At 40.3% G+C, this 26252-nt stretch overlaps 2 protein-coding genes across 2 annotated transcripts in view; both read right to left on the bottom strand.

Annotated features, from left to right (window-relative positions):
- The window catches only part of PEX16 (peroxisomal biogenesis factor 16), a 561216-nt gene that overhangs the window by 67935 nt on the left and 467029 nt on the right, over window positions 1-26252 (bottom strand). The gene's annotated exons all lie outside the window — the stretch shown is intronic.
- The window catches only part of PHF21A (PHD finger protein 21A), a 252309-nt gene that overhangs the window by 48777 nt on the left and 177280 nt on the right, over window positions 1-26252 (bottom strand). The window contains exon 8 of the mRNA XM_049779629.1: window positions 4531-4734. Within this exon, the coding sequence (XP_049635586.1) occupies window positions 4531-4734 (204 nt within the window). The remainder of the gene's footprint in view (window positions 1-4530; window positions 4735-26252) is intronic.

The raw sequence follows: 26252 nt of genomic DNA on the forward strand, positions 1-26252 counted from the left end.
ACTTTGCTCCGTCAGTGAAATCTCACTTATCTGTGAAGGCCCTGTTCAAATGCCATCTACTTTATGAAGTACTTATTCTCGGATCCCTCAGCTTAAAAATTACTTTGTCCTCTGATATTTTCACAACTCTTTTATTAGTGCTTTCATTTTACTCTTTGTTGTGAGTTTTTTACTTTTTCCTCTCCTCTAAGTTTTAATGATTCAGGGAGAGAGAATTCTGTCTTATTTGTGGCTCGATTCTTAACATTAACGAAGTTTTTACATACACTGCAGATTCAAAGAATATTTACAGAGATGATGACAAGCATCCTAAAGTACCAGATCGAAGGCAGGCACCCATACTACCTCTCTGTGAGCCCAAACAGAGCACAAAGACAAGACCCAATAAGTGATGACTGATAGTTCACACAAAAACCAAGAGAACCTTTTGGCTTTTAACTTCAAATATTTGCATTGAAACAAAATACTACAAAAGCTTAGCTAAATCAATGAAGTATTTCTGGGAGGGATGCCACATCACATTGCTTGGGGACAGCCCCGAGCTTTTCACCTTCACTGTTTCAAAGCATCACAGAATCAGATCACCAGGGAAAGGAAGAGCTATTTTAAGTTTTTTAAAAGTACATTCTGTGATTTCCATGACCTGGACAGAAAGCTTCCCTGGGTTAATAGAAAAAATGCTTACCAGGAGACATTCTCTATCCATGTAAATACTCTGATCAGACCAGACTTAGGAGAGAAATCTCTGTTTAAAATTCCAACAACAAAGTAATCTGATAAATCAGGGTTTTCTTGAGGTTCGGGGGGTCGAAGCAGTGCATAGATATGCTTTACCATTGAGTCACAAACCTGTTCTTAAACATTAGATCTTTCAGAAATAACAAAGGGATTAAAAAAATGTTTGAATGACCAATTTCAAGAAAGCCTTGGATTAGGAAAAAAATTGTGTGAGTTGCTCTAGTTATCTGATTTATAGCAGGGATATTTTACTTTTCTTTGACATTTGTACAATGTTTGATTTTTTTGTTTTGTTTTTGGGTCACCTTTGGCTATGCTCAGGGCTTGCTTCTCTCTGAGTTCAGGGCACTGTTGACAGGCCTGAAGGGCTACATGGGGTGCCAGGAACTGAGCCTGTGTCAGCTGCACATAAGGCAAGCTCTCCCACAATACATTTTCTTTGAACCCTAGAATTTAATTTTTAGTATCATATAAAAATACAGGAAACTACTGAATGAACAGATTGTTTTAGTCAGAATATCTGGGCTCAAATCTTGGCTCCATCTCAAAAGACACCTATGTAATTTTAGGTGATTTCTTCATCTGTGTCTAAAGTTGATTTTTCTAAATACAGAGATAGAGGTAAAAAGAATAATGATATATTTGTCATCAGCTTGAAGTATTATAAATACTATATTTTTTTAAACTTTTTTTATTTATTGATTGATTGTTTTTTGGGTCACATCCAGCGGTGCTCAGTGGTCACTCCTGGCCCTGCACTTAGAAATTGCCCCTCGAAGGCTGGGGGATCATATAGGATGCTGGGAATTGAACTGGGTCCCTCCCCAGGTTGGTGCATGCAAGACAAATGCCCCACCATTGTGCCATCTCTCCGGCCCCATAAGTACTATCTTTAGATTTTTTTTGACTTTTGGGTTTTGGGTCACACCCAGTGGCGCTCATGGGTTACTCCTGGCTCTGTGCACAGAAATCTCTCCTGGCAGGCTCAAGGAACCATATGGGATACTGGGATTCTAACCAACATTCATCCTGGTTGGCTGTGAGCAAAACAAACACCCTACTGCTGAGCTATTTCTCCGGCCCTATCTTTAGAATTTTTATATAGAGTATATTCTTTGTAAAATGTTGTTTATGGTCAGCCCAATATCTATAAGATAAGAAGCATGGCCAAATACAGTAGAATCTCTCCCTATGACATTAACATTTAACCGAGACTTGGTGTTGGTGGGGTTACTTGTTTAAGTTTCAGAAAATTCAAAATCCTTTAAATATGTGTATTCAGTGTGAAAGTGATTTTTTTCTAGGAAAGAAACCAATAGTGTTCAATAGTCTTTCGTTTTAATTGTAATGATTTTTGCTGTGTTAGGGAATTTAACTCAGGTCCTCGAGAGTGCAAACAAGCACTCTATCACTGAGATACATCCCAAGTCCTGAGCAGACTATTTTTTTGTTTGTTTTTGTTTTGTTTTGGGGCTACACCTGGCAGTGCTCAGGGGTTATTCCTGGCTTTGTGCTCAGAAATTATGCCTAGCAGGCTTGGGGGAACCATATGGAATGTCAGGGATTGAACCCGGTCAGCCGTGTGCAAGGCAAATGCCCTACTTACTGTACTATTGCTCTGGCCTCTCTCAACAGATTCTTAAATAAGTCTGGGGCCTCCACAAATCCATAATCACTTACCAACAATTCCCCCAATTTTTTTTATTTAATACACTTAGTCCTAGTGTTAAGAATTCCCTAACATGCCTTTGCTTTTCTCCTTTAACCTTAAACTGATGAAAACTATCCTTTCTTGGCCCACAATATGTCTGTCGTTCAGAAACTACTAACATGGGGGGGGGGGGCGGGGTTTCAGGCCAAATCGTGGTGTGGCAAATTTGAAAGTTGCTAATAAAAGATGGTTAAAAAAAAGATTCATTATGACAATCGTTGTACAAATGCCAAATCATTACATTGTCTGCTTAAAACTAAAAAAAAAATGAGTATGTCAGTTATACTTAAAAAAAACCCAATAATAACAGTGAAATACATATGGAATGTTCCAATATCTTTAGCAACCAAAATCATACAGAAATATATAAAAAGAAGCCAGAAAGTTGGCTTCCCATGTGGGAGACTCTAGTTTGATCCTTGACAACTCATGGATCCCTAGGCATAGCTGGGACTGGAGGTGGAAACAGTCCCACAGCATGGCCAGGTGTGCCCCATTCTCCCCCAAAGAAATAAACAAACAAACAAAAAACAGTCTATTTACAGTAGCTGAAAAAAGAAGATATTAAAACATTGGTATTTTGATTAGATGATTGAATTTAGTTTCATAAAATCATACTCATTGAGCCAAAAGAGAGCCACAAAACTGGCTTAACAATTTTTAATACTTTGGAAGTTTGGTACTGGAAACATTCCCTATGTGTTTCACTGTTGTTGTTGTTTTGTTTTATTAAGTAAAACTGACATACTCATTTTTTTTAGTTTTAAGCAGACAATATAATTTTTAATACTTAACAATTTTGTGATTGTCTCCCCCCCAAAACACATACACTGCTATTTTTGGTTTTGGACCACACCTAGTTATGCTCAAGACCTATCCTGGCCAGGCTTGGGGACCACACGTAATACTGATGATCAGATGGAGGTTGGTCATGTACAAAGCAAATGCCCTACCCACTATACTATTTTTCAAGTCCCAATTGTTCTATAATTAAAGTAAGTCAAGGCTGGGGATGTAACTCTGTGGTAAAGCATGGACTTAGCATATATGAGGCTCTGGGTTCAGGAATTTTAAAAGCCAAAAAAAAAAAAAAAGTTATGCTTAATTACATAAAAATACATGGAGATGGGCTAGAGAGATAGCATGGGGGTAAGGCATTTGCCTTGCATGCAAAAGGACAGTGGTTCAAATCCTGGTATCCCATATGGTCCTCCGAGTCTGCCAAGGGCGATTTCTGAGCGTAGAGGTAGGAGTAACCCCTGAGCACTGCCGGGTGTGACCCAAAAACAAACAAACAAAAAAAATACATGGAGACTAAGGAAGAATAAGATTTTATAATGGTACATTACTAAATATATCCTTTTTGTTTATTTTGATTGTCTCATTAGGCTTACACTATATGATGATTTAAAGACCCATCTCAATAAAAACATTAACACAGCTATAGCAATTTAGAATGTCATTAAATTACCACACTTTAGTTCTCTTATTGATCTATAGTTTTCATTACTACAAAGATTTATATAGGTATAGAGGTGGAGCATTTGCCTTGTACATGGCTGACCTGAATTCAATTCCAAATACCACATATGGTCCCCCTGAGCCCATGAGAAGTGATCCCTGAGCAGAGAAATGGGAATAAGTCCTGAGCATGCCTGGCCCTCAAAATAAACAAAACAAAATTCATTTATTCATGGATATGAATTAGAACAGAATACTGTTTCTATGAATAATGAGAAAACACTCTTTCAATCTGGTCCCAAGGGCATGTACTATCTTCACCCTTCATTGGTAAGAACTACAGAAGAAAAATTTCAGGGGAATTTTTAGTCCAGGAATTTTTAGAACAGAGTCTGCTTATTACCTTAACCCCTATATTTGGACAACTGGAAATCATACAACTTTTCCACCTTTAATATTTTCCCTTTTGGCAATGAATTTCTGAGAACTCTGTTCTCAGTTGTAGTATTAAAAAATAACCAAAATAACTTCAACCAAGTTTCAGACAGGACCTGATTGTTCTGGACCTGGGGCAAATCGATCTAGGACAGGATGCCTGCAGGATTCAATTTGTACGTTACCTGGGAAGCAGTCAGGTTGGGAGAGGGTGCAGCGGATGGGGTGTGGTGATGGTGGTACTGCTGTTGCTGCTGTAGTTGCTGTAGTGGTTGCTGCTGTGCTGTTTGTAGTTTGTTTTCAGATTGTGGCAATGGCTGTATTTGGAACTTGTCTGGTTGTTCTTGCTTTACTATCAGGTTCTTCCGTAGTTGTTCAACTACTCTTTTCTATCAAGTCAAGACAGAAAGAAATTTATCAGAATAGTGCTCCATCGATTGTGCAAAAATATGCAATGATGCCTCTCATATCTTTCCTACAACACAGTGCCAAATGTATTGCATTTAAACTCAAAGCTCAGCTGGTAGGGCAATACCTTGTGGTTCTGAAGATAGTACTCTGGAGAGATACAGCACCTTAATTCAAGTTTTAGTTTTACTGTAAAATGATGTTAGTCAAGTTACTTTACCTATCTTGCCTTTACTTCCTATTCCTTTAAAGGAGCAGATTACCAGTATCCCGTTAAGATTCTTAAAAGTCTTAAAAGTTGGGGCCAGAGCGGTGGCACAGAGCAGTGGCACAGAGTGGTGGCGCGGAGCGGTAAAGCGTCTGTCTTGCCGGCTCCAGCCTAGAACGGACCTCAGTTTGATCCCCCAGCATCCCATATGGTCCCCTAAGCCAGGAGCAATTTCTGAGCGAATAGCCAGGAGTAATCCCTGAGTGTCATCAATGTGGCCCCAAAATACAAACAAAAAGAAGTCTTAAAAGTTGCCTAAGAACTTGGAACTGTGACTGGAGCCTGGAGCATTTCATTGCTGGTCATTTTTCTTTTGCAGCTAATAACATAGACACCAGTCATATTAACTTTTGTTAATCACACACTTATCAAGTATTTATCTGTGTTGCAGGCCCTGAACAGACATTTTAACCAAAGCAATCTTGATCTCAGCGATATGCAATATAAATAATAGATGATCTAAATTACTGAAACATGTAACTCAGGATGAGGACTACATTGCTGGCCAAGATACATTGTTTAGGCAAGGGATGGGAATTAGTTATAAAGACTTAGTTAAAATTAAAAAAAATGTAATTACAGTTTCCTCTTTTTTTTTTTTTTTTTTGGTTTTTGGGCCACACCCGGCGATGCTCAGGGGTTACTTCTGGCTGTCTGCTCAGAAATAGCTCCTGGCAGGCACAGGGGACCATATGGGACACCGGAATTCGAACCAATCACCTTTGGTCCTGGATCGGCTGCTTGCAAGGCAAACGCCGCTGTGCTATCTCTCCAGGCCTACAGTTTCCTCTTTTGGGGGGGAGGGTCACACCTGACAGTAATCAGGGGTTACTCCTAGCTCTGCACTCAGAAATCTGCAGGAACCTGCTCCTGGCTGGCTCGGGCAACTATATGGGATGCCAGGGACTGAACTCAGGTCTGTCCTGGGTTGGCTGTGTGCAAGGCAAACACCCTACTGCTGTGCTATCTCTCCGGGCCCTGTATACATAGTTTCTTAAATTTCCTAGATCTTGCTCATATCTAAGAATAAGATGTATCTTAACATCACCTTTACAGTCATTTCACAGTAATCACAGTAATTTCAGCAGAATGTATGCTCCAGGAAGGGGAGTACTTATTTTCTCATAGATATAACCTGCACCTAGGTAAGTAAATGTCCTTGTTCTCTGTATATGTGTAAGGTGTTGGGGTGAAAAATGAGCTAATGGCTCAAAGAAGATAACAGACCACTTGGGGCCAGCCTTGGGCTCCTTCTCCCCTGCTCTAAAGGTTGGAAGCCAGGTGTGGCAGCATTCTTTCTCATACTCAATCACAAGAGCTCGTGAGCTGAGGGTTGCCATTTTTAATAAAAAGAGATGGCTATTTCCAGACAGATCATGAAGGAGAAGGGAGGAGTGATCTTTTCAAATAAAGGATTAAATTAATCTATGATATCAGGATGATCTTTCTACTCATAAGTCTGATCAATCTCATTGAATATTTTTACTAAAGAATCCAGTTTACTGGGTTAACATATTTTGAATATTAAAAAAAGTTTTATTTTGGGCCGGGCGGTGGCGCTGGAGGTAAGGTGCCTGCCTTGCCTGCGCTAACCTAGGACGGACGTTGGTTCGATCCCCCGGCGTCCCATATGGTCCCCCAAGAAGCCAGGAGCAACTTCTGAGCGTATAGCCAGGAGTAACCCCTGAGCCTCACAGGGTGTGGCCCAAAAACCAAAAAAAAAAAAAAAAAAGTTTTATTTTGTTTTTTTTTTCTAGCCATACCTAGTGGTGCTCCGGGGTTACTCCTGGCTCTGCACTCAGAAATCACTCCTGACAGGCTCAGAGAACCATATGGGATGCTGGGGATCAAACTCAGGTTGGCTGCACGTAAGGCAAATGCCCTACCTGCTGTGCTATCACTCTGGCTCCCAAATATTAAAATATTTTATAAAAATACTTAAAACTGAACTTAGTCCTATAGAAAGTTCTTCCTGGTTGGGGCATTTCCTTTCCTTTCCCTTCTACTTTCCAATACATCTTTCTATTTCCAAAACAAGAAAAAAATTATTTAAATGAAAGCCTAGAAACTTTAAATCAATTCTAAATACTTCCTTAAATGCCTTAAATTTTTATTAATTCCTTTTAAACAATAAAGCCACATAAATCTGGTTTTACTTAAAAATAAAATCTGCTTTATTTTTATAATCTGCTAGCACTGTCCTTTTGAGTAGTTACAATATTTTTAAAGGCTTTATAGTACAAAGTTTCTGCATAAACCATCTGCAGAACAATAAAAATGCAAATTAATAAAAATATCAAGTGCCCATAAAAATTAACTTTCAAGTCTTATTTCTCAAGTTTAAAAGCAGAAGTAATTGAACTGATATTAGTAGGGGAAATCATAGCAGTTGTGCTATGGATAATTTTGAATTATTAGTTGTTTTCAGTTTCCCTCCCAAGCATCTTAATAGAAGAACTAAACTGTAGTAGCATCAGTGGTCAGAAAAATGGAACTGAAGGAATTTTTATCAAAATAAAACAACCAGCTTAAGTCAGGGAAAGAAGGGAAGCAGGAGGGAAATAATACAAGTGTGACACCTGCTGTAAAACTTCTAACAAAAATAGCACAAAGATAAAGTAATTACTACATCAGAAAGAGGGAGAAAGAGAGGGAGGTAGAGAGTAAGAGAGAGAGGAAGGGAAGGAAGGAGGGAGAGCAGGAGGGAAGGAAAGAGTTTCTTCTTATACAGGAAGAAAGGAAGTTAGTTAGCTATTTCCTATACACTCCTATGCAATAGGAAATAGGGTGTACTTTCCTTCTTACTCCCCAAGGTGACCAGAGAGAGGCAGGAGACAAAGCCTGGGCCCACTCCCAATGTTCTGTATAACTGAAAGGGAGCCTTAGGGGAAAGAAAGGGATGCAGGCTAGAGTAGTCTGCAGCCATATGGTAGAGTAAGGTGACAACCAATCAGAATCAGAAACAGGAAAGTGGGAGTTAGTGAGTCACGTTGCACTCACAACTGTTCATCCCCCAGGGCCTGAAACAAAGCCGGAGGAGCCTGTGGGGGTGGGGTGGGGTGGGGTGGTAAAGGGACTAGATCAAAATACTTGCACTAGCAGACGGCAAGTTCGTCCTGGGGAGGGAAATAAAAGGGAAAAGCAGAAAGCAGGGCAGATTGGACTTGGTTCACATCCTATATATCACTGGGGCAAGTTTTCCTTGAAAGGGGTCTCTGGTCTATATATGTAAGGGAGGGTAGCTCAAAAGCTCAGACTTGCACTGGGCCTTGCTCTCCTTGCTGTATTAACCAGAAAATTAGAGGAGTATCAAGTGTACAGCTGGGCATGTCCTGTGGCCATCCTGATTCTTTTTTTTTTAAGTTTCTGGTGAAGAAGAACTGATTGATGCCTTCTGTCAATAAAATTTCCACAGTTCTGAAAATCATGCAGTAGTGGGTCTGAGTCCCTCAATCCAGCCTTGTCTAGTTTGGTCTTGTAGTTTCTGGCAAATGTGGTCCTCACATTAAGTCCTAGACTAGAGCTTCCTGATCTGGGTCAGTAGCAGTTCTGGGAGATGGCAAAGAGAATCGGCTAGAATATTTAATAAATCTTAGCTGAGGGATCAAGCACAGTTATGAAGCCTCGATTTGTATGTAATAATTTGGGACCCCAAAACACAATTTCTGACCATCACAACAGAAAGTTATACTGGAATAAATAATTTTCTGTTTTCCAATATTTCCTGCTATCAACAGAACTTTTAAATATGGCTAATTATCCCAGAACAATATCCTAAAGCTTTGAGAAAAGGCAAAGTCTCACAAACTGGCCTTTTATCATTCGCAGTTAATGAGAGCTAGAAGAGGTGGAAAACAACAAAGGAAATGAAAATGTAAAAGTTGTGAAGAATGAAGGTAGAAGAAAAAAGTTAATAATGTCTGTTCTTCTTTCCTCAATATATCTTGTATAAATAATAGGCTAATGTGCCAGGCGTCCAGAATGGCTGGGCCCGCCCTCTTCAATCCACCTGTCAAGAGCTGCTCCACAAACCCAGCATGTAATTCTGAGCCTCAGATTCCTCTGATACTCGCATCACTGCCTTTCGTCAGAGCTTGTTCAGGCAGAAGAGTTCACAGGGTCGGTGACACTGTAAGTCACAGTTCCTGAGACAGGAGCCCCAATGTTCAATATTGTGACACTCACCAATACTATCAGTGTGTTCCCACATGACAGTGAGACAGAAAAAGCAGGTGTGTACGGTACAACTCAAGAGAACATCGACTGAGTTCTTTTTCCTGTTCACCATTCCAAGTCTCATGCCTTGATCAATACCAAAGGGAGATGAGGAGAGGGACAAAAAAATCCCTAATTAATCCTCGACTTGATTACCATCACATACTTTTACATAAATTGTAGAGAAGATTTCTTTTTAAGAAATTTAAGAAATTCCAGGCATAACAAAGTCCTCGCCATCCCAACCAGATGTGGGTGCTAGATACGTTTTTCCACCTGTCACTTCTTTTTTTTTTTCCACCTGTCACTTCTAAACTTGCTTGTATTCTATTCAGAATTACGCGTTCCATATCAAATATGAGAGGGCTGTATTTACTTAGGTCTCTTACACACTAACTGCTTACAAATTCACCGCCCCCCCCATGAATCTTAGATCTTTTGTTTTCTTTTGGGACCACACCAGTGGTGCTGCACAGGGCTTACTTTTGGTTCTGTGTTTAGGGAACATTCTTGGTGTTGCTTGCAGGCCATAAATGACGTTTGAGATAGAACCCAGGTTGGCTGCATCAAGGCAAGTGCCTTATATGCTGTATGTACTATTTCTCCGGCCCCAATCCTTCAATTTTATTTATTCATTCATTCATGTTTTGGAGGCACACCTGGCAGTGCTCATTCCTGGCTCTGTGTTCAGATATTACTTCTCCTGGCAGGCTAGGGAGACCATCTGGGATGCCAGGGATCGAATGCAGGTTGGCCATGTGTGAGGCAAACACCCTATCTATGGGCCCGGAGAGATAGCACAGTGGCGTTTGCCTTGCAAGCAGCCGATCCAGGACCAAAGGTGGTTGGTTCGAATTCCGGTGTCCCATATGGTCCCCCGTGCCTGCCTGCCGGGAGCTATTTCTGAGCAGACAGCCAGGAGTAACCCCTGAGCAACGCCGGGTGTGACCCAAAAACCAAAAAAAAACCAAAAAAAAAACCCAGAAAAACACCCTATCTATAGTGCTTTTGCTCTGGCCCCATCCAACCCTTAAATTTTAAAATATAACCTCTACCCTTCACATATGATGCTGGCAGAGACACTTGTAACTTCAAAATTCTAGAGTTAATGGGGCCGGAGAGATAGCATAGTGGCGTTTGCCTTGCAAGCAGCCAACCCAGGACCTAAGGTGGTTGGTTCGAATACTGGCATCCTATATGGTCCCCTGTGCCTGCCAGGAGCTATTTCTGAGTAGATAGCCAGGAGTAACCCCTGAGCACTGCCAGGTGTGGCCCCAAAACAAACAAACAAACAAAAACAAATACTACCCATTTTCACATATGAAATGCAGCCAAAAATCTTTCCAGGATCAGAAAGACAGTTCAATGGGTCTAGTGTATGCTTTGCATGCAGGAGGGCTGGGTTCAATGCCTGGCACCCCATGGTGTCAGGAAGGACCTCATCCCCAGAATTAGGAGTAGTTTATAAGAACTGCTGGATGTGGCTTAAAAACAAAACCAAACAAGGGGCCAGAGAGAGCATGGAGGTAGGGAGTTTGCCTTGCATGCAGAAGGATGGTGGTTTGCATCCTGCCATCCCATATGGTCCCCCGAACCTGCCAGGAGTAACTACTGAGCACTGCTGGGTGTGACCCAAAAACCAAACCAAAACAAAACAATTTTTTCAGGCCTTCAGGCTCAATCATTGCTCAGAATGAAACCAGGGATATTTAATATTTTTATGTGTAGAAACACTTACTGTGGAGAATTTACATTTGTTGATGAAGTCGGAATTTATTCAAAAAAGAGGGGGGGGAGAAGCTTTCCACTGAATGGAATTCAACCATTGCATTTATAAATAACATTAATATTCATCAACACTGAAAACGCAGGCAAGAGATCTGATGATAGCCTCTAGAATGCTGTCACACAATTGTCCCCAAAGAGCAGGGTTATGTGTGCGCTACTGCACAACTTCAGTGACAAAATTACTGCGCAGAGTAAAAGACATATATTGCTGAAAGGAAGAAAATTAGGGGATGATTCCACCATCTTAGGAACAACAACACAAGGAAAATAAGCAATGAACTAAAAAAAAAATCTCCTTAATGTAGTAAGTGAAATTTAATGAGAGAATAAGTACTAAAGTTATTGGAGAGAATATTCTGGGAGACACAAAGAACAGAGACTGACAGAGGAGGAAGGAGGGGGCATGTTGGCAGAAGCAGTAATAAATAGACACTGGGATAAAAATAATTGTTTTCTTCATTTTTTTTCTTTCATTTTTTTTTTTAAGGTGCTAGAAAATCTTCTCTAAAGTTTTCAACACCCAGTTTTGGAGCTGCATGAATAACCTCTAATCCTATTTTTCTTTTTCTTTTTTTTGTTTTTGTTTTGTTGCCACACCTGGTGACGCTCAGGGGTTACTCTCGGCTCTGCGCTCAGAAGTGGCTCCTGGTTTGGGGACCATATGGGATGCTGGGGGATCAAATTGCAGTCCGTCCTAGGCCAGCCATGTGCAAGGCAAATGCCCTACCGCTGCACCATTGCTCTGGCCCCCTATATAAGGGGGGGGGAGGGAGGGAGAGAGAGAGAGAGAGAGAGAGAGAGAGAGAGAGAGAGAGAGAGAGAGAGAGAGAGAGAGAGAGAGAGAGGAAGAGAAGAGAAGAGGAGAGGAGAGGAGAGAGAGAGAGAGAAAGAGAGAGATTCCTTCTTAAAAGAAATATACATAGATGGAGAGAGAGGGGTATCTGAAAAATAACACTTGACAGAATCAGATCTAGAATCTCACCTTATACAGTAATCTTTGTATGTTGCTTACTAAAGAGGATCTGTTTGGTCTTGGAGAGTTGAGAATATAGATAATTATTTTATAATTCAAGTTATCAAAGAATTTACACAATACACTATAAATTGTATAGCAGCAGTTTGAATGATCAGAGCTTTTTTTCTTTCTTTTTATAAAGTTCACATTCTCTACGTGGAAGCTTAACAGATTGTAGAGAAGGCATATGTCATGGTACTGGTTATAGATTCGGGCTTACTTTTTTAATTAAAAAATATTCTTTAGGGTATATCTTCCTTCAAAACACACACACACACAACACAAGCACACATACATACATGGTTTTCATCAATGGGACTTCTATCCCATCTCCACAGGAGATCAGACCACCTTTCATTTATATCAATGGGATTTATATTCCATCTCCATAGGGAATTAGGCACTTTATTTGATTGTCTGATTGAAATGCAGTTTACATTTTTCTTATTTACCTCAGTCAATAAACTCAACCCCACTTTCCTCCAACTCCTTATATAGGACTACAAAAGACTTGGTAATGGGCCGGCAAGGTGGCGATAGAGGCAAGGCGTCTGCCTTGCAAGAGCTAGCCAAGGAAAGATCGTGACCGCAGTTCGATTCCCCAGCATCCCATATGGTCCCCCCAAGCCAGGAGTAACCCCTGAGCATCAAACGGGTGTGGCCCCCCCCAAAAAAAGACTTGATAACATTTTGCCGAAATCTAGGGGACCCTACTTAAATGTAAGGGCTGTCTTTAATTTGCTTCAGACAAGCAAGAATATTATTTTTCTCAAGAGAAATGTGGCCCCTGGAGAGCTATAGTTGTCCAATATGTACATAGCAGATGCTAGGGCAAAATAAAATGAAAAAGAATCATTCATATGAGGAATGGTAGCTATAATAATTTCTCTATAATATAAAATCAAGAAAGTAAAATTCAAAGCTCAGTTGGTCTGCTTCTATAAAATACTATAAAATACTAACTTGTACTGTACTGTTTGCTAAAAAAAATTTGAGGACCTAATGAATTAATGGTAGAGAGTGATTAGGCAATTGTCAAGGGCAATGCAAAAATAACGGATGATAAGCAATGAATATATAATTTCTCTACTATGAATTTTTAACTCTGAGTAACAGCTAATTAAATGTGACTTTTATTTCCAATGTCAATTAGAAAGAACTGAAATTGAAATAACTGAAATAATATAGTTTAATCACTTGATTTTTTTAACACCTAGTCAAGCATTTTTGTGTCAGGTCAAATGATGTTGTTTTTTTAAAAAAACAAAACAAAACAAAAACAAAAACAAACTGAGTATGCCAAAACAGTAAAGGATTAAGAGAGAGAAAACACTAGTTCTTGTTTTCTTAAATCTCAGCAACCTAAGAAAATGAAGAGTATTTTTCTTGTATAGGAATCTAGATACAACCCAGATTTCTTAGACTGTTTTAAGGGTTTAGGGTCATATTCGAAATGGATAAAACAGACGTCTGGCTTAAATGTAACCTGACCCTGCAGAGACCCTACCTGTACTAATGAGGACAGCAGGGAAACAAAACAGCCACAAGAGCCATTTAGAACCTTCACTCTTTAGCTGCTTGCTAATATACAAAAGTGCTTGAATCATTGTGTTTGTACCACAATGAAATATGACACAGGAGGCTATTAATTTGTAAATTAAGCTCCGGTTCAGCAAAATGTGTGCCGTTCTGTAGCTATCTATTACAGACCTGCACACGCCATGGCTCGTCACTCATCGTTGCCATGCCTGTACCCCACAACTTAAATGGCAGCACTGCTTGGTTAATGGCAGAGTTGCCCCAGACACTATAGAAATCCTCTCATTCTTTTGCTGCTGTAGTTTTCCTCACAAAAGAATGACTGGGATGGCTGCAGAGTAGCTGTCCTTGACAAGTTAGATATGAAAATTCAATTTAGGTGCAAGTAATGCTCCTAAAATGGGGGAGGGGACAGGAACGCAAAATCAAAAACCTCTATCATTTTATGGAACATTACTTAGATGAAACAGATTGTTTTGCCCACTTTAAACCCAGGGTACAATTTGAGATAAAGCAGGAAGTTCTCCTTTCAGAGACACATTAAGATGGAATCAGATGGTAGAAGAGGTAAATGTAATCACTTGCTTATTCAATTAAATTCTATGCAGAATATACATACTAAAATAGGGATTAATTTCCAAAGGCAAGGATACCTTTGAATAATGATCAGTTCTGTGTGGTTTTTTTTTCCCCCTAAAAGAGAGAAAAAGCCAAACAATAATATTGCAACATACTGCATCAGGCAGGATAATCAGGTAGGAAACATTCTATTTATTTCCAAATGTAATGCTTTTCTTACATATAAATTAAAATAAGCTTTATATATCACTTTAATTGGGGGATATTTTAACAAAATACTTTGTCCTGAATATCACACTCTTGATGTTTAAAGACAACTGTTAGCAGCTCCCATAAAAATCATTGAGACTAAAAATGTAGCTATGAATGAATATTTCCCTTTTTTTTTTCTGTTTGTTTTTTTGGTCACACCCGGCAGTGCTCAGGGGTTACTCCTGGCTTCATGCTCAGAAATCGCTCCTGGCAGGCTCAGGAGACCATATGGGATGCCGGGATTCTAACCGATGACCTATATGAAAGGAAAACGCCTTAGCTCCATGCTATCTCTCCGGCCCAAATATTTGTTAATTTTAGTAGGTAATCACTAATTTGTTCAGGAGTTGAGTTTAGCACTAAGGACTTGTTTTATATAATCGCTTAAAGAGAAAGTAAACTGTATTAAAAATTTACTTTTTGACGAGACCTCCATATAGAACAACAAAGGAAGCAATTTCCATCATCTACATGGGCTCCCAAGATGTAGAACAGTTAACAGATTGGCCCTTCCATAGCACATGACAAAGGATGTTTTATGCTATTCTATTTGGTTTGCATTTTCTGCCTCAGAGACAGAGGAAATCTGAACTCATCTTTCAGAATTTCAAAGTAGGTTTGATTTTTGTTTTAAACTGTCAGAACCTGGGGCTGGAGTAATTAGTTGCAGTGGGTAAGGTGGATTCCCTTCCATTTGACTAACCCAGGTCCAATCCCACGCACCCCTTAATGGTCCCCAGAGGCCACCAGAAGTGAGTACTGAGCCAAGAGTAAGCTCAGGTGTAGCTCCAAAACAAAACAAAGCCAAAATTATCAGCACTAGAAATTTTGTTAATCAGAGATTCTACAATATAGAAGCTTAAATTGCTTACTTAATAAGTCATTTACATATTTTATTAAGTCTTAATATGAAGAAAAATACCGTTCAGACTATGAGTATCATCAAAACAAATCTACAAACCTCTACATGAACATGCAGTTTTATACACTCCAAGTTTTACAAAAGAAAGAATGGCTGCAGTAAAAGTGATTCATTGTTTTTATAAACTTCTTTTTTTGTTTGTTTTTGTTTTTGGGCCACACCCAACAGCGCTCAGAGGTTACTTCTGGCTCTATGCTCGCCCCTGGCAGGCACAGGGGACCATATGGGATGCCGGGATTCGAACCACAGTCCTTCTGCATGAAAGGCAAGCGCCTTACCTCCATGCTATCTCTCCGGCCCCTGTTTTTATCTTCTTTCAAATTATTTCTTAGTACTGAAGTTCCTCTTTTTACCCTACTGTCCTCCAGTTTCCACATCCAGCCAAATTACTGAGGCATAGGTTCAGAAGAGAAAAGAGCATTGTGTGAATATAAGATCGATCCATTATTTTTATCCTTTTCATAAACTTAAGTTTTTTTGAGAACAATTTTAAGTTCACAGTAAAACTGACCCCGCGACCATTATCCACATAGCCTTCTTGCTATCAATGCCTGGAACAAAACAGTATGTTTGTGGGGGGAAAAACAACAATAACAATGCTTGAACCTACAGTGACACATCCTAACCATTCACAGTCCACAGTTTACATAGGTTCCACTCCTCCCTGTGCATTCTATTATTTTCAACAGATGAATAATTACATTTATCCATCACAAATTTACTGTATATACTTAATCGCTTTACTACCCGAAATTCCAATTATCAGCTTCTCCATAACTCTTGCCTCTGAAAATGCAAGCAACAATTGACAATTTTACTATCTCTATAGTTTCTAGAGTGTTATATGCTGGAATCAAGCAGTATGTTTTTTTTTTTTTTTTTTGGTTTTTGGGCCACACCCGGCGGTGCTCAGGGGTTACTCCTGGCTGTCTGCTCAGAAATAGCTCCTGGCAGGCACGGGGGACCATATGGGACACCGGGATTCGAACCAACCACCTTTGGTCCTGGATCGGCTGCTTGCAAGGCAAATGCCGCTGTGCTATCTCTCCGGGCCCATGTTTTGTTTTTTAAACTAGATTGGCATCTTTCACGTAGTAGTGTACATTTAAGGTTCTTCCATGTCTTCTGATGGCTTGATAGTTTTTCAGCATTGTTACTAATCCACTGTCCAAATGTACTACCATCATCTCTTAATTTTTTTTAAAGGTACAAAGGTCTAATGTGATAGCTGGTAAATTCTAGATATACTGTAACCTAGGTGAGTTTTAGGTACAATTTAATGTGGAAACTGGTTACAATAAAAACAATAGCAAAAATTATCTAATAGAGACGACTTGCCAACTAGGACAATAAGATTCTGTTCTGAGCATGTATATGAATGTGACTTAAACTAGATCTTAAGTCAAAGGCAGAGCTGTGCCATTAAAGTTCTTGATACCAAATTTCATCTCTTCTACATTATTTTACCTGTAAGAACTTGGAACCTATTTACATATAATATAGCCAACTCACAAGAGTGCCTTGTGAAATCTTAATAAGCACACATATTTCTTTATATTTATATACCCCCATTCTACTTTTGTGAAAACTCAAAGTGGAGGTATAAAGCGGTAAAAATAAGGGGCCGGAGTGGTGGCGCAAGCAGTAGGGCATCTATTGCACACGACTGACCCAGGACGGACCTCGGTTCAATCCCTGGTGTCCCATATGGTCCCCCAAGCCAGGAGCAATTTCTGAGCATATAGGAACCCCTGAGTGTCACCAGGTGTGGCCCAGAAACCAAAAAAAAAAAAAAAAAAAGCAGTAAAAATAGAGTAAAAGCTCAAATAACCTTGGAGTTTAGCCTCATAATCTCAATCAGTTACATTATTTAACCAGTTTTAGTCACAGCCATCTCTATCAGTCTCCCACATCCTTTCATGTTTAAAATTTTATGAATCCAAGAATGGCAAGAACGGGCCCGGAGAGACAGCACAGCGGTGTTTGCCTTGCAAGCAGCCGATCCCGGACCAAAGGTGGTTGGTTCAAATCCCGGTGTCCCATATGGTCCCCCGTGCCTGCCAGGAGCTATTTCTGAGCAGACAGCCAGGAGTAACTCCTGAGCACTGCCGGGTGTGGCCCAAAAGCCAAAAAAAAAAAAAGAATGGCAAGAACACAATTTTTTTTTTTTTTGGTTTTTGGGCCACACCCGGTGATGCTCAGGGGTTACTCCTGGCTATGCACTCAGAAGTTGCTCCTGGCTTGGGGGACCATATGGGACACCAAGGGATGGAACCGCGGTCCGTCCAAGGCTAGCGCAGGCAAGGCAGGCACCTTATCTCTAGCGCCACCGCCCAGCCCCAAGAACACAATTTTTATTTTGTGTTTGCAGCCACATCCAGTAGTACTCAGGGGCTTTGCTAATGAGTCACTCCAGATAATATGCAGGGAATCATATAGGATGCTGGGGATTGAATCTGGGTTGGCCACATGCAAGGTAAACACCCTATCTACTCTACTATTGCTCTGGTCCTAAGAACACAATTTCTTGTTTAAAACTTCCTATGCTAAAAGCAGTGTAATCAGAATATTCTATAATGATGATTCTAACCTACAAGATGGTAAATTATTAAAGAACAGTTTCATTCAAGACAGAAACAGGGGTCAAGCAAGTAATATACTGAAATAAGCAAGCAGGCTATGAGATAATCAACTGGTCTGGGTATGTCCTAGTTAAAGGCACTAATGTTATGAGTCAAATTATCTCTGCAGGTTATAACAGTTAATTCCAAAAGCTAACAGTTTTCAACCCTAGACAGACATTACATTTACTAAACTAGTTACTACAGGAGGAATCAATGTTACTTAAATTTCTTTTCTTTGTTTTTGTTTTTGCAGCCACACCACGCTGTGCTTAGGGCTTTGGTGTGGATCATTCCTGGCAGGTTTAGGGTCACATATGGGGTGAACCCAAGTTGAATGCATACAAGGCAAGCACCCTACCAGCTGCACCTATCTTGCCATTACTCAAATTTCTTGACATGCATTATGAGGCACTAGGATTGATCTACGGCAATCCCATTCCAACACACTGATAGGCGAGAATAAAGGAGTTCAAAAAAGATGAAACTTCAAAGGAGTTCAGAAAACAGGAGACTTCAAATGGCTCTCTAGTTAAACAAAATCATAATTTCACCACTGTGAAAAGGCTGGGGTATGACATGACATTAGTGAGAAAAAATATAGACATTAAAAGTAAAAAAAAACCAGTGTTCACCACTGCCATCTTCCAGGCAGAAAAAAAAAAACGACCCAGCTCCTCCACCAAGCTCCAAAAGAAAATAATGGCTTGACACTTACTTCCCAGACAGTCAGATACTGGGCTCTATGGCCTTCTCAGAAAGAAGGGGGCAGATACCCTTTTCTGCATGAACTGTGGTAGCCCAATGCCACCACCAACAGAAACAGCCAGCTCCAAGACTTAACTTTATCAAACTTCCAAGTCACCAAATTCATTTTAAATCCTGGACTCAACAGCTGCAACACCTCAGTTCTTTATAGTTGTGCCAGATGAGTAGTAGCACAGGGAATCTGATGGGAAAGTTCCACAGAAGACCAAGCTGAGACTAAGTAGTAACACAGAAACTCAACTAGCACCAACCACAGCCTCAGACACTGACTTTAGTAACACCATGGAGAGATGTAACAATAATTTAAAATTGACCTGTATTGATCTAGGTTTTGATAATTCCATTTTCATTTGTATTAGAACAAGACATATGAAGTAAATTTGTTCGTGCCTGCAGGGTATGATGGTGGGTGAGAGATTGGGGACACTCATAAAAGGAAGGTCACACTGGTGGTGGGACTGGTGTTTGAACATTTAATGCCTGAAAAGACTATTATGAAAAAGTTGGTAAATCATGGTGTTATAAAAATTATAGGGAGAAAAGTATGTAATGACAATATAGTATGAAGTAATTATGAGACAAAGCAATTCTTTAAAAAAATATAAAGTCAGTGAAAGAAAATAAAAAATGAAGTAAGATACCAGGTGTGGAGAAATAACTTAATGGGCTGGAGAGCATATTCTGTAAGCAGGACCCATGATTGGTCCTTGACACCACATGGTCCTCTGAGTATTGCTGAGAGCTACCCCTGAGCTCTGAGCTAGAAGTAGCTCCTAAATATGCCAATTGTGTCTGACTCAAAGGAGTAAGTATCAACAGGTATAAAATACTCACAGATAAGGGCCGGAGAGATAGCATGGAGGTAAGGCGTTTGCCTTGCATGCAGAAGAACAGTGGTTTGAACCCCAGCATCCCATATGGTCCTCCGAATCTGCCAGAGGCAATTTCTGAGTGTAGAGCCAGGAGTAATTTCTGAGTGTAGAGCCAGGAGTAACCCAACACCCCCCCCTCCAAATACCCACAGATACAAGGCAGACCACTCAGATATAAATAAAAATTATATCAATAGTATGCCCATTATTATGCCCAATAATTATTCCAACTTTTATCACCACTTAAAGTACTTTACAGATAATTTAATCCCCTCCCCTATTAAGTGGTTACCAATGTTAATAAAAACTAGACTTACTTGCTACAGAATTGAACCCAGTAAAGTTTTTTGAAACTTTGCCCCTTCTTTCTACTTGCAAAACTTTGTGATCTGGGGTCATATTCAGCTTATACTTTTTGGTGACATCCAGTGGTGCTCAGGACTTACTCCTGGCTCTGCAGTCAGAGATCACTTTTAATGGGGCTCGAGGGGTCGTATGGGATGTTTGGAATCAAATCAGGGTCAGCTACATGCAAGGTAAATGCCTGATCTACTGTACTATTGTCCTAACTCTAAGAGATTACTCTTGTCTCTATTCTCAGACATCATTCCTAGCGCTACTCAGGGCCAGAGATCAAAACCAGACTGGCTCCATACAAGGCAAAAGCCCTACCCATTGTTCGATCACTTTGGCTATACCTCCAAAACTTTTAAAGAACTCTTTGGGGTTAGGAAAAGTGAAAAAGGATTGGCATGCGGCTTGGAGTTTGGAGGGTGTGACCACTTCTCACTATTAGAAGCTGCTCCATAGCATTCTGTTGGCTCTGGTGGGACCAAATCAGAACCTTAAGAATATCTTTGCAGTGGATGTGTTTTTTGTAAGTAACAAATGGATGGGTTTTGTTCCCTAATCCATTCCACCACTCTAACTTTTGATGGGAGAGTTTAGTTCATTGACATTCAGGGATATTACTCATATAAAGGACTTTGCTGACATCTTACTTAGTGTGGGATTACTGTGTCTACAATTGGCCATTTGGTTTACATAAGTGGTGTTTCAGTAGTTCATTTCAGAGCCTGTTTGATCATCACAAATGTCACCCAGTTCTTGATTGTCTGAGAATGTTGTTATCTCTCTCTCCCAGCTTTGTAGGGTAGTGGATTATTGGTTAAAAGTTTCTTTAATTCAGTAACTTGAAGATATCATTCTCTCTTTTCTCTTGCCTGTACCATTTCATATTATGTTATTTCCTTTATACTTAAGGTTTTTGTTTTTCTTACTTTTTTTTTTTGCTACTTTGATTATTATGTGTCTTCGTGTTGTTTTGTTTGAGTACATTTTTTGGTTAGTACACTTTTGGCCTCTTGACTTTACATAGTTGTTCTTAGTTATTATTTCTCTTACCACTTGTTCTCCCCCTTTCCCCTTTTCTTCATCTTTTGGTATTCCTATAATTTGATGATTATTCTTCTTGTCTTTGTTCAGTAAGTACCTTAAATTTTCTTCCATTCTTTTTATTTGTCCCCCCCCCCCCCTTGATTTTTTTTTTTATCATACTGGCTTGTATTTTTGTCTTCAAGTTTGTTTATGTGCTTCTTCCCCTGTGAGATTCTGCTACTAAGGCTTACTAGTGTGTTCTTTAGTTCTTTCTCTTTTTTCTTTTGCTTTTGGGTCATGCCCAGTGGTGCTCAGGGGTTACTCCTGACTATGTGCTCAGAAAATGCTCCTGGCTTGGGGGACCATATTGGATGCTAGGGATCACACCCAGGACCATCCTGGGTCATCTGAGTGCAAGGCAAATGCCCTACTTCTGTGCCACCGCTCCAACCCCATTCTTTAGTTCTTTCAATTCCATCTGTATGAACTCTCTCATTTTCTGAAAAAGTTCTTCTTTGAACTGGTTGAATTTCTTGTCTAGTAGTTGTTTAATTTTGTTGTCAAGTGCCTGCTTAATTTTTGTTGCCCATGCAGGAACAGTTGATTTTAAGTCCTCAACTACAAGGTTTAGATGTTTTAATGGGCTTGAGGACTTGCCTGGGTTTCTGTCTATCTGCGACTGCAGCAGAGTTCCTTAGTTTCCCATTGCTCTTCAAATTTTGTGTGTATAAATGGTGACAGTTTAGATCACCACTTCCTTGAGAACTGATCTGCTGAGTTGGGTTTTTGTTGTTGTTACTATTATTATTATTATTTTTTGGTTTTTGGTTTTTGGGCCACACTCGGCGATGCTCAGGGTTTACTCCTGGCTGTCTGCTCAGAAATAGCTCCTGGCAGGCATGGGGGACCATATGGGACACTGGGATTCGAACCAACCACCTTGGTCCTGGATCGGCTGCTGTGCTATCTCTCCGGGCCCTGTTATTATTGTTGTTGTCTCTAGGCTACCCTTTGCTGTGCTAAGGGCTTACTCCTGGCTCTGTGTTAGGATCTCCTACTCCCTATCTTTAAAGCTATTTTCCAGCAATTCCTTACAACTTATGTTGTTTCAAAGCCAATAAAGCCTTCTTTTCTATTCAGTTGTTCCTGAGCTTTCTTTGTGGATGATAAATCACAGCACTTGAGGGCTGAGGAAAGCAACACATGGTAGAGGTCAGAAAAAGGGAAACTACCTTGTTGAAGTTTCCCAGGAAATTATAGTATGAAAAAATATAATCATCTGATTTGGAAACAAACTAGAACACTGAAAACATCTTTATATAACTGGCTCTTGCTTCTGAATCAAGACTCAAATTTTTCAAAATAATTTCATTTATGTGATTAAAAAAGGGAATTCCTGATATAAAATGTAATTATAAAATGTGATCCTATTTTCTGTATGAGGCCTAACTGAAATATAATGGTGCTATTTTTATACATATTTTTTAATTATAAAACAATTTTTTGGGGGAGAGCCGGAGCAATACCGCAGTGGGAAGGGCATTTGCCTTGCATGTCGTGGCCAATTCAGGTTTGATCCCACGTGTCCCAGATGGTCTCCCAGCCTGTTAGGAGTAATTTCTGAGCACAGAGCCAGGAGTAATTCAAGTGCCATCATATGTGTTCCCAAAACCAAACAAACTAACAAAACTAAAAACAAAACAAAAAAAAATTTTTTTTTCGTTAAATAAACCTACTTTGGGGGCCAGAGAGATAGCATGAAGGTTTACCTTGCATGCAGAAGGTTGGTGGTTCGAATCTCAGCATCCCATATGGTCCCCTGAGCCTGCCAGGGGCAATTTCTGAGCATAGAGCCAAGAGTAACTCCTGAGCGCTGCGGGTGTGATCCAAAAACCAAAAAGAAAAAAAAATAAAAAAAACCTACTTTGGGGCCAGAGAGATAGTACAATGGCTAAGGGGCTTCTTCCCATGTATCTGACCTGGGTTCAAACTCTAGCACCACACAGGGTGCTCCGAGTATCACTAGAAGTAATCCATGTGATTCCGATACCAATTTTTTTAAAGCATGCTTTTATCTAGAAATTTACTCTTGCAAATGTTACACTCTCTTATCAATAGGAGTTATAAAATTGTATGTGGGTGAATTAAAGAAAATGCCATTTATTTGGATGGGGAAAATTTGAAAATGCATGAGGCAAGGGATGACTAATGGAAAGTGACAGTCACCTAGTAGTAGAACAGGCACTAGAGTATGGAATCCCTATAGGCTGAAAAACTAATGTGGATGAAGTGCTGTTCACTGAACAGAGTTGGAGCTCATTTTTCTAAGCCAACTCTTCCGGGGTTGACAGGATGTTGGGTGACATCCAAGAGAACTCACTGAACGTAGAATATCCTGGTATGAGGAGCCAGGCCAAGGGGGAATAATGTTCTTTGCTGGACATCAGTCTCTATAGGAAAATGCCAGGAAACAAAAAGACTGTTGAGAACCAAGGAAGAGGAACAACCTGTAGAACAGACTGCAGGGGTCAAACAGAAGAGGATCCACAGGACAGTCAGACAGCTCAAGAAAGGGACCGGCAGCAAATTATACCACTGTGCCCACTCTGCAGCAGATTTGTGACCCGGTGCTTTTAATATTTGCCAGGGTCAGGAATGGTTTTAAAGGGACAAGGCAGTGCTGGATCACTTGCTCCAAACTGCTGCTCTGTCATCCAAAATAGTCTTCCTGGCTGCTGAGCAAGTGCACATGTCAGCATCAACCCAACAAAGATGCCATCATGGCTCCTCCTCTAAGGAGTATGATGGGCAAAATTCTCAATTCTGGAAGAACAACTTCAATTTAATAGATGCCATGGATGTTGGCAACATTTAGACTGGTAAATTGTTGGGTTCCAGGTTTGTTTTACAGTAGTAAATCACAGCAAGCTCTATTTACTAGTCACTAAAATAAAGCTGGAATTAAAGTTTGTGGTAATGAACAGATTTATCGTACCAACCATAAAAGCTATAATGCTTGTCTGCCATTAAAACAGAGAGAAGGGCTAGTCACACCCTTCTGGGTTCTGGGGCAATGCCAGCAAGCACAGGGGGCTACAGAAATTCTGGCTGCTTTTCCCCCAGCAGTAACCTGAGACCAGGGCTCAGTCATTGAGTCTGCCATGAGGTGACACAGCCATCACTTCTCCTTAGTTTCCACAGATCTAATGTATGGGTTGCTGAATCTACTTATCTCAGTAGGCAGCATAGCCTTGCCAAGCGTGGTGATGTTTCAGATCAGGAAAGAACCAAATGTTAGGGGGTTTGCTGTTGCATCATTCTGCAACACTGATTTCAACTTTGCTGAGCAAGCAAAAACACAAAATCAACCCAGCTGAACCATCCAACTTCGTTGTCCTCCCAATGTTTCCGTAGCAGGAGGGATTTGCAGCCTTCACTGGCAGTGTGATACATGAAGAACAAGGATCTGTCTAGTCATCACACTTTCATTTGTATTTTGGCATTAGGGCCACATCCAGAAGTACTCACAACTTACTCCTGCTCTACATGTAGGATCACTTCTGGTAGGCTTGGGGGGCCATGTGGGACCATTGGGGAACAAACCCTGGTGGGCTGAATGCAAGTGCTCTATTACTCTGCTTCTGCTCCAGTTCCATTATTGCACTTTTAGAGCACCTTTCATCTTTCTCTGTCTTGTTCCTCCGGCTGCAGTTTCCTTACTAGGTATCTCCTGGGCTATTTACAAATGAAGAACTTAAAGGTAAGTTAACTCTGTATCTTGAGCCCAGAGAAAGGTATATGTAGATCCCAGGAGAAAGACCTGTTGGGTGGTACTTGGACTCTTCATAGCCTACTGCTTAGTCGCTGAGAATAAGGGGCCACAGTTCCCATCCCTTTAAAAGAACTCAGATGATATAAGGATGGCTGTAAGATAAAAGCAAGTACGAAGGACTTGCTGGATGAAAGCAGGAATCTGTTGGCTGGTAGAAAAAGCGGAACAGACCTACTCCTATGCAGCCTTGCCCTAATCAAAGGGGAGAGAGCATCTTTAAGAAAAGAAAATGGAGCAAATTGAGAGGAAAAGAAGAAGGGAAACACAAGTCCAATGTCTAACAAGGTTTTCTTAGTGGCTGAGGGTGCTCCTTTCCTAAAATTCCCTGCAAACTAGAAGGAATCGTGCCTACAACGGGGGTGCACACCTATACTTCACAGAGTGTTTGTTTGTGTGACAGCTATACTGCCATGATTTTAGATGGTTAAACCTCTGCTCCGGGGTTTAGAAAAGATCAGAGCACTTGTCACTCTTGGTGCAGGTAGAGTGAGATAGAGTGGTTGAGCAGTTCATTTTTCTTTATAATTACACTCCATTAACCTTCCACAGGAGAGCTCCCCTGTGCTTTCATACCAGCAGCACCAACTGGCTGCATTTGATAAGGCTCTACAGAGTCTGCAAGACCAGCACATGCAACAAAAGGAACACTTTAATACTGCAGACTTAAGCAGAAGCTGAACGCAGCTCTGAAGCTCCCTTACTTATTGGCATACACATTCAGCTCAATTGTACATGTGTAGACAAAAACAAACCAAAAATGTAAAAGCTGGAAACCAGCAAAACAGATGATGAAGGCTTATTTCAAATAGAAGCGATTTAAAAAAAAAAATCTTCTGATATGCTTTGTAATATAACACCCCCCTAGCCCCCATTTACTTTTCTCTTTCGAACCAGTGGCATACTCTAGGAACTGCTCAAAATACTAAAGATTACAGGGCGATATATTACAGGGTGATCTATATTACAATTACATCACACTGCTGTGTACAAGCTGCATGATGTGAGGCTAATTTACTTGCTAAAGTATTCTCCTTCCTTAAATCTCTCAGTAATTCATTTTAAAAAAGCTGGTTAAGAACTATCACTAAGTCTGTCTTGGCAGTGGTCACATAAATGTGGGGTGGGGAGGGAGAGAGAAGAGTGAGAAAAGTGAGAGGGAGAGAGAGGGAGGAGAGAGAGTTATTCCATTAATAATGCATTCTCCTGGAGTTTTTAATGCAGTGCCCAGAATGCGACTTTCCATGTGCACAAAAGTAGATTAGTGCTTTTTCTACCCTGAGCAAAGGCTGAGGTGTTACATGCTTGAGCAGATAAAAACGAAAGCCAATTTAGGAAGTAGGTGCTGGCACAATTAATCTTGAACAGGAACCCAATTATTTGGGAAACAAAAGGTAGCTATATTTATACCTCTGCCTTAACCGATGGCATCCCCAGCCCTCACAACAACTCCA

This window comes from Suncus etruscus, chromosome 9 (genome assembly GCF_024139225.1).
Source record: "Suncus etruscus isolate mSunEtr1 chromosome 9, mSunEtr1.pri.cur, whole genome shotgun sequence".
NCBI lineage: Eukaryota > Metazoa > Chordata > Mammalia > Eulipotyphla > Soricidae > Suncus > Suncus etruscus.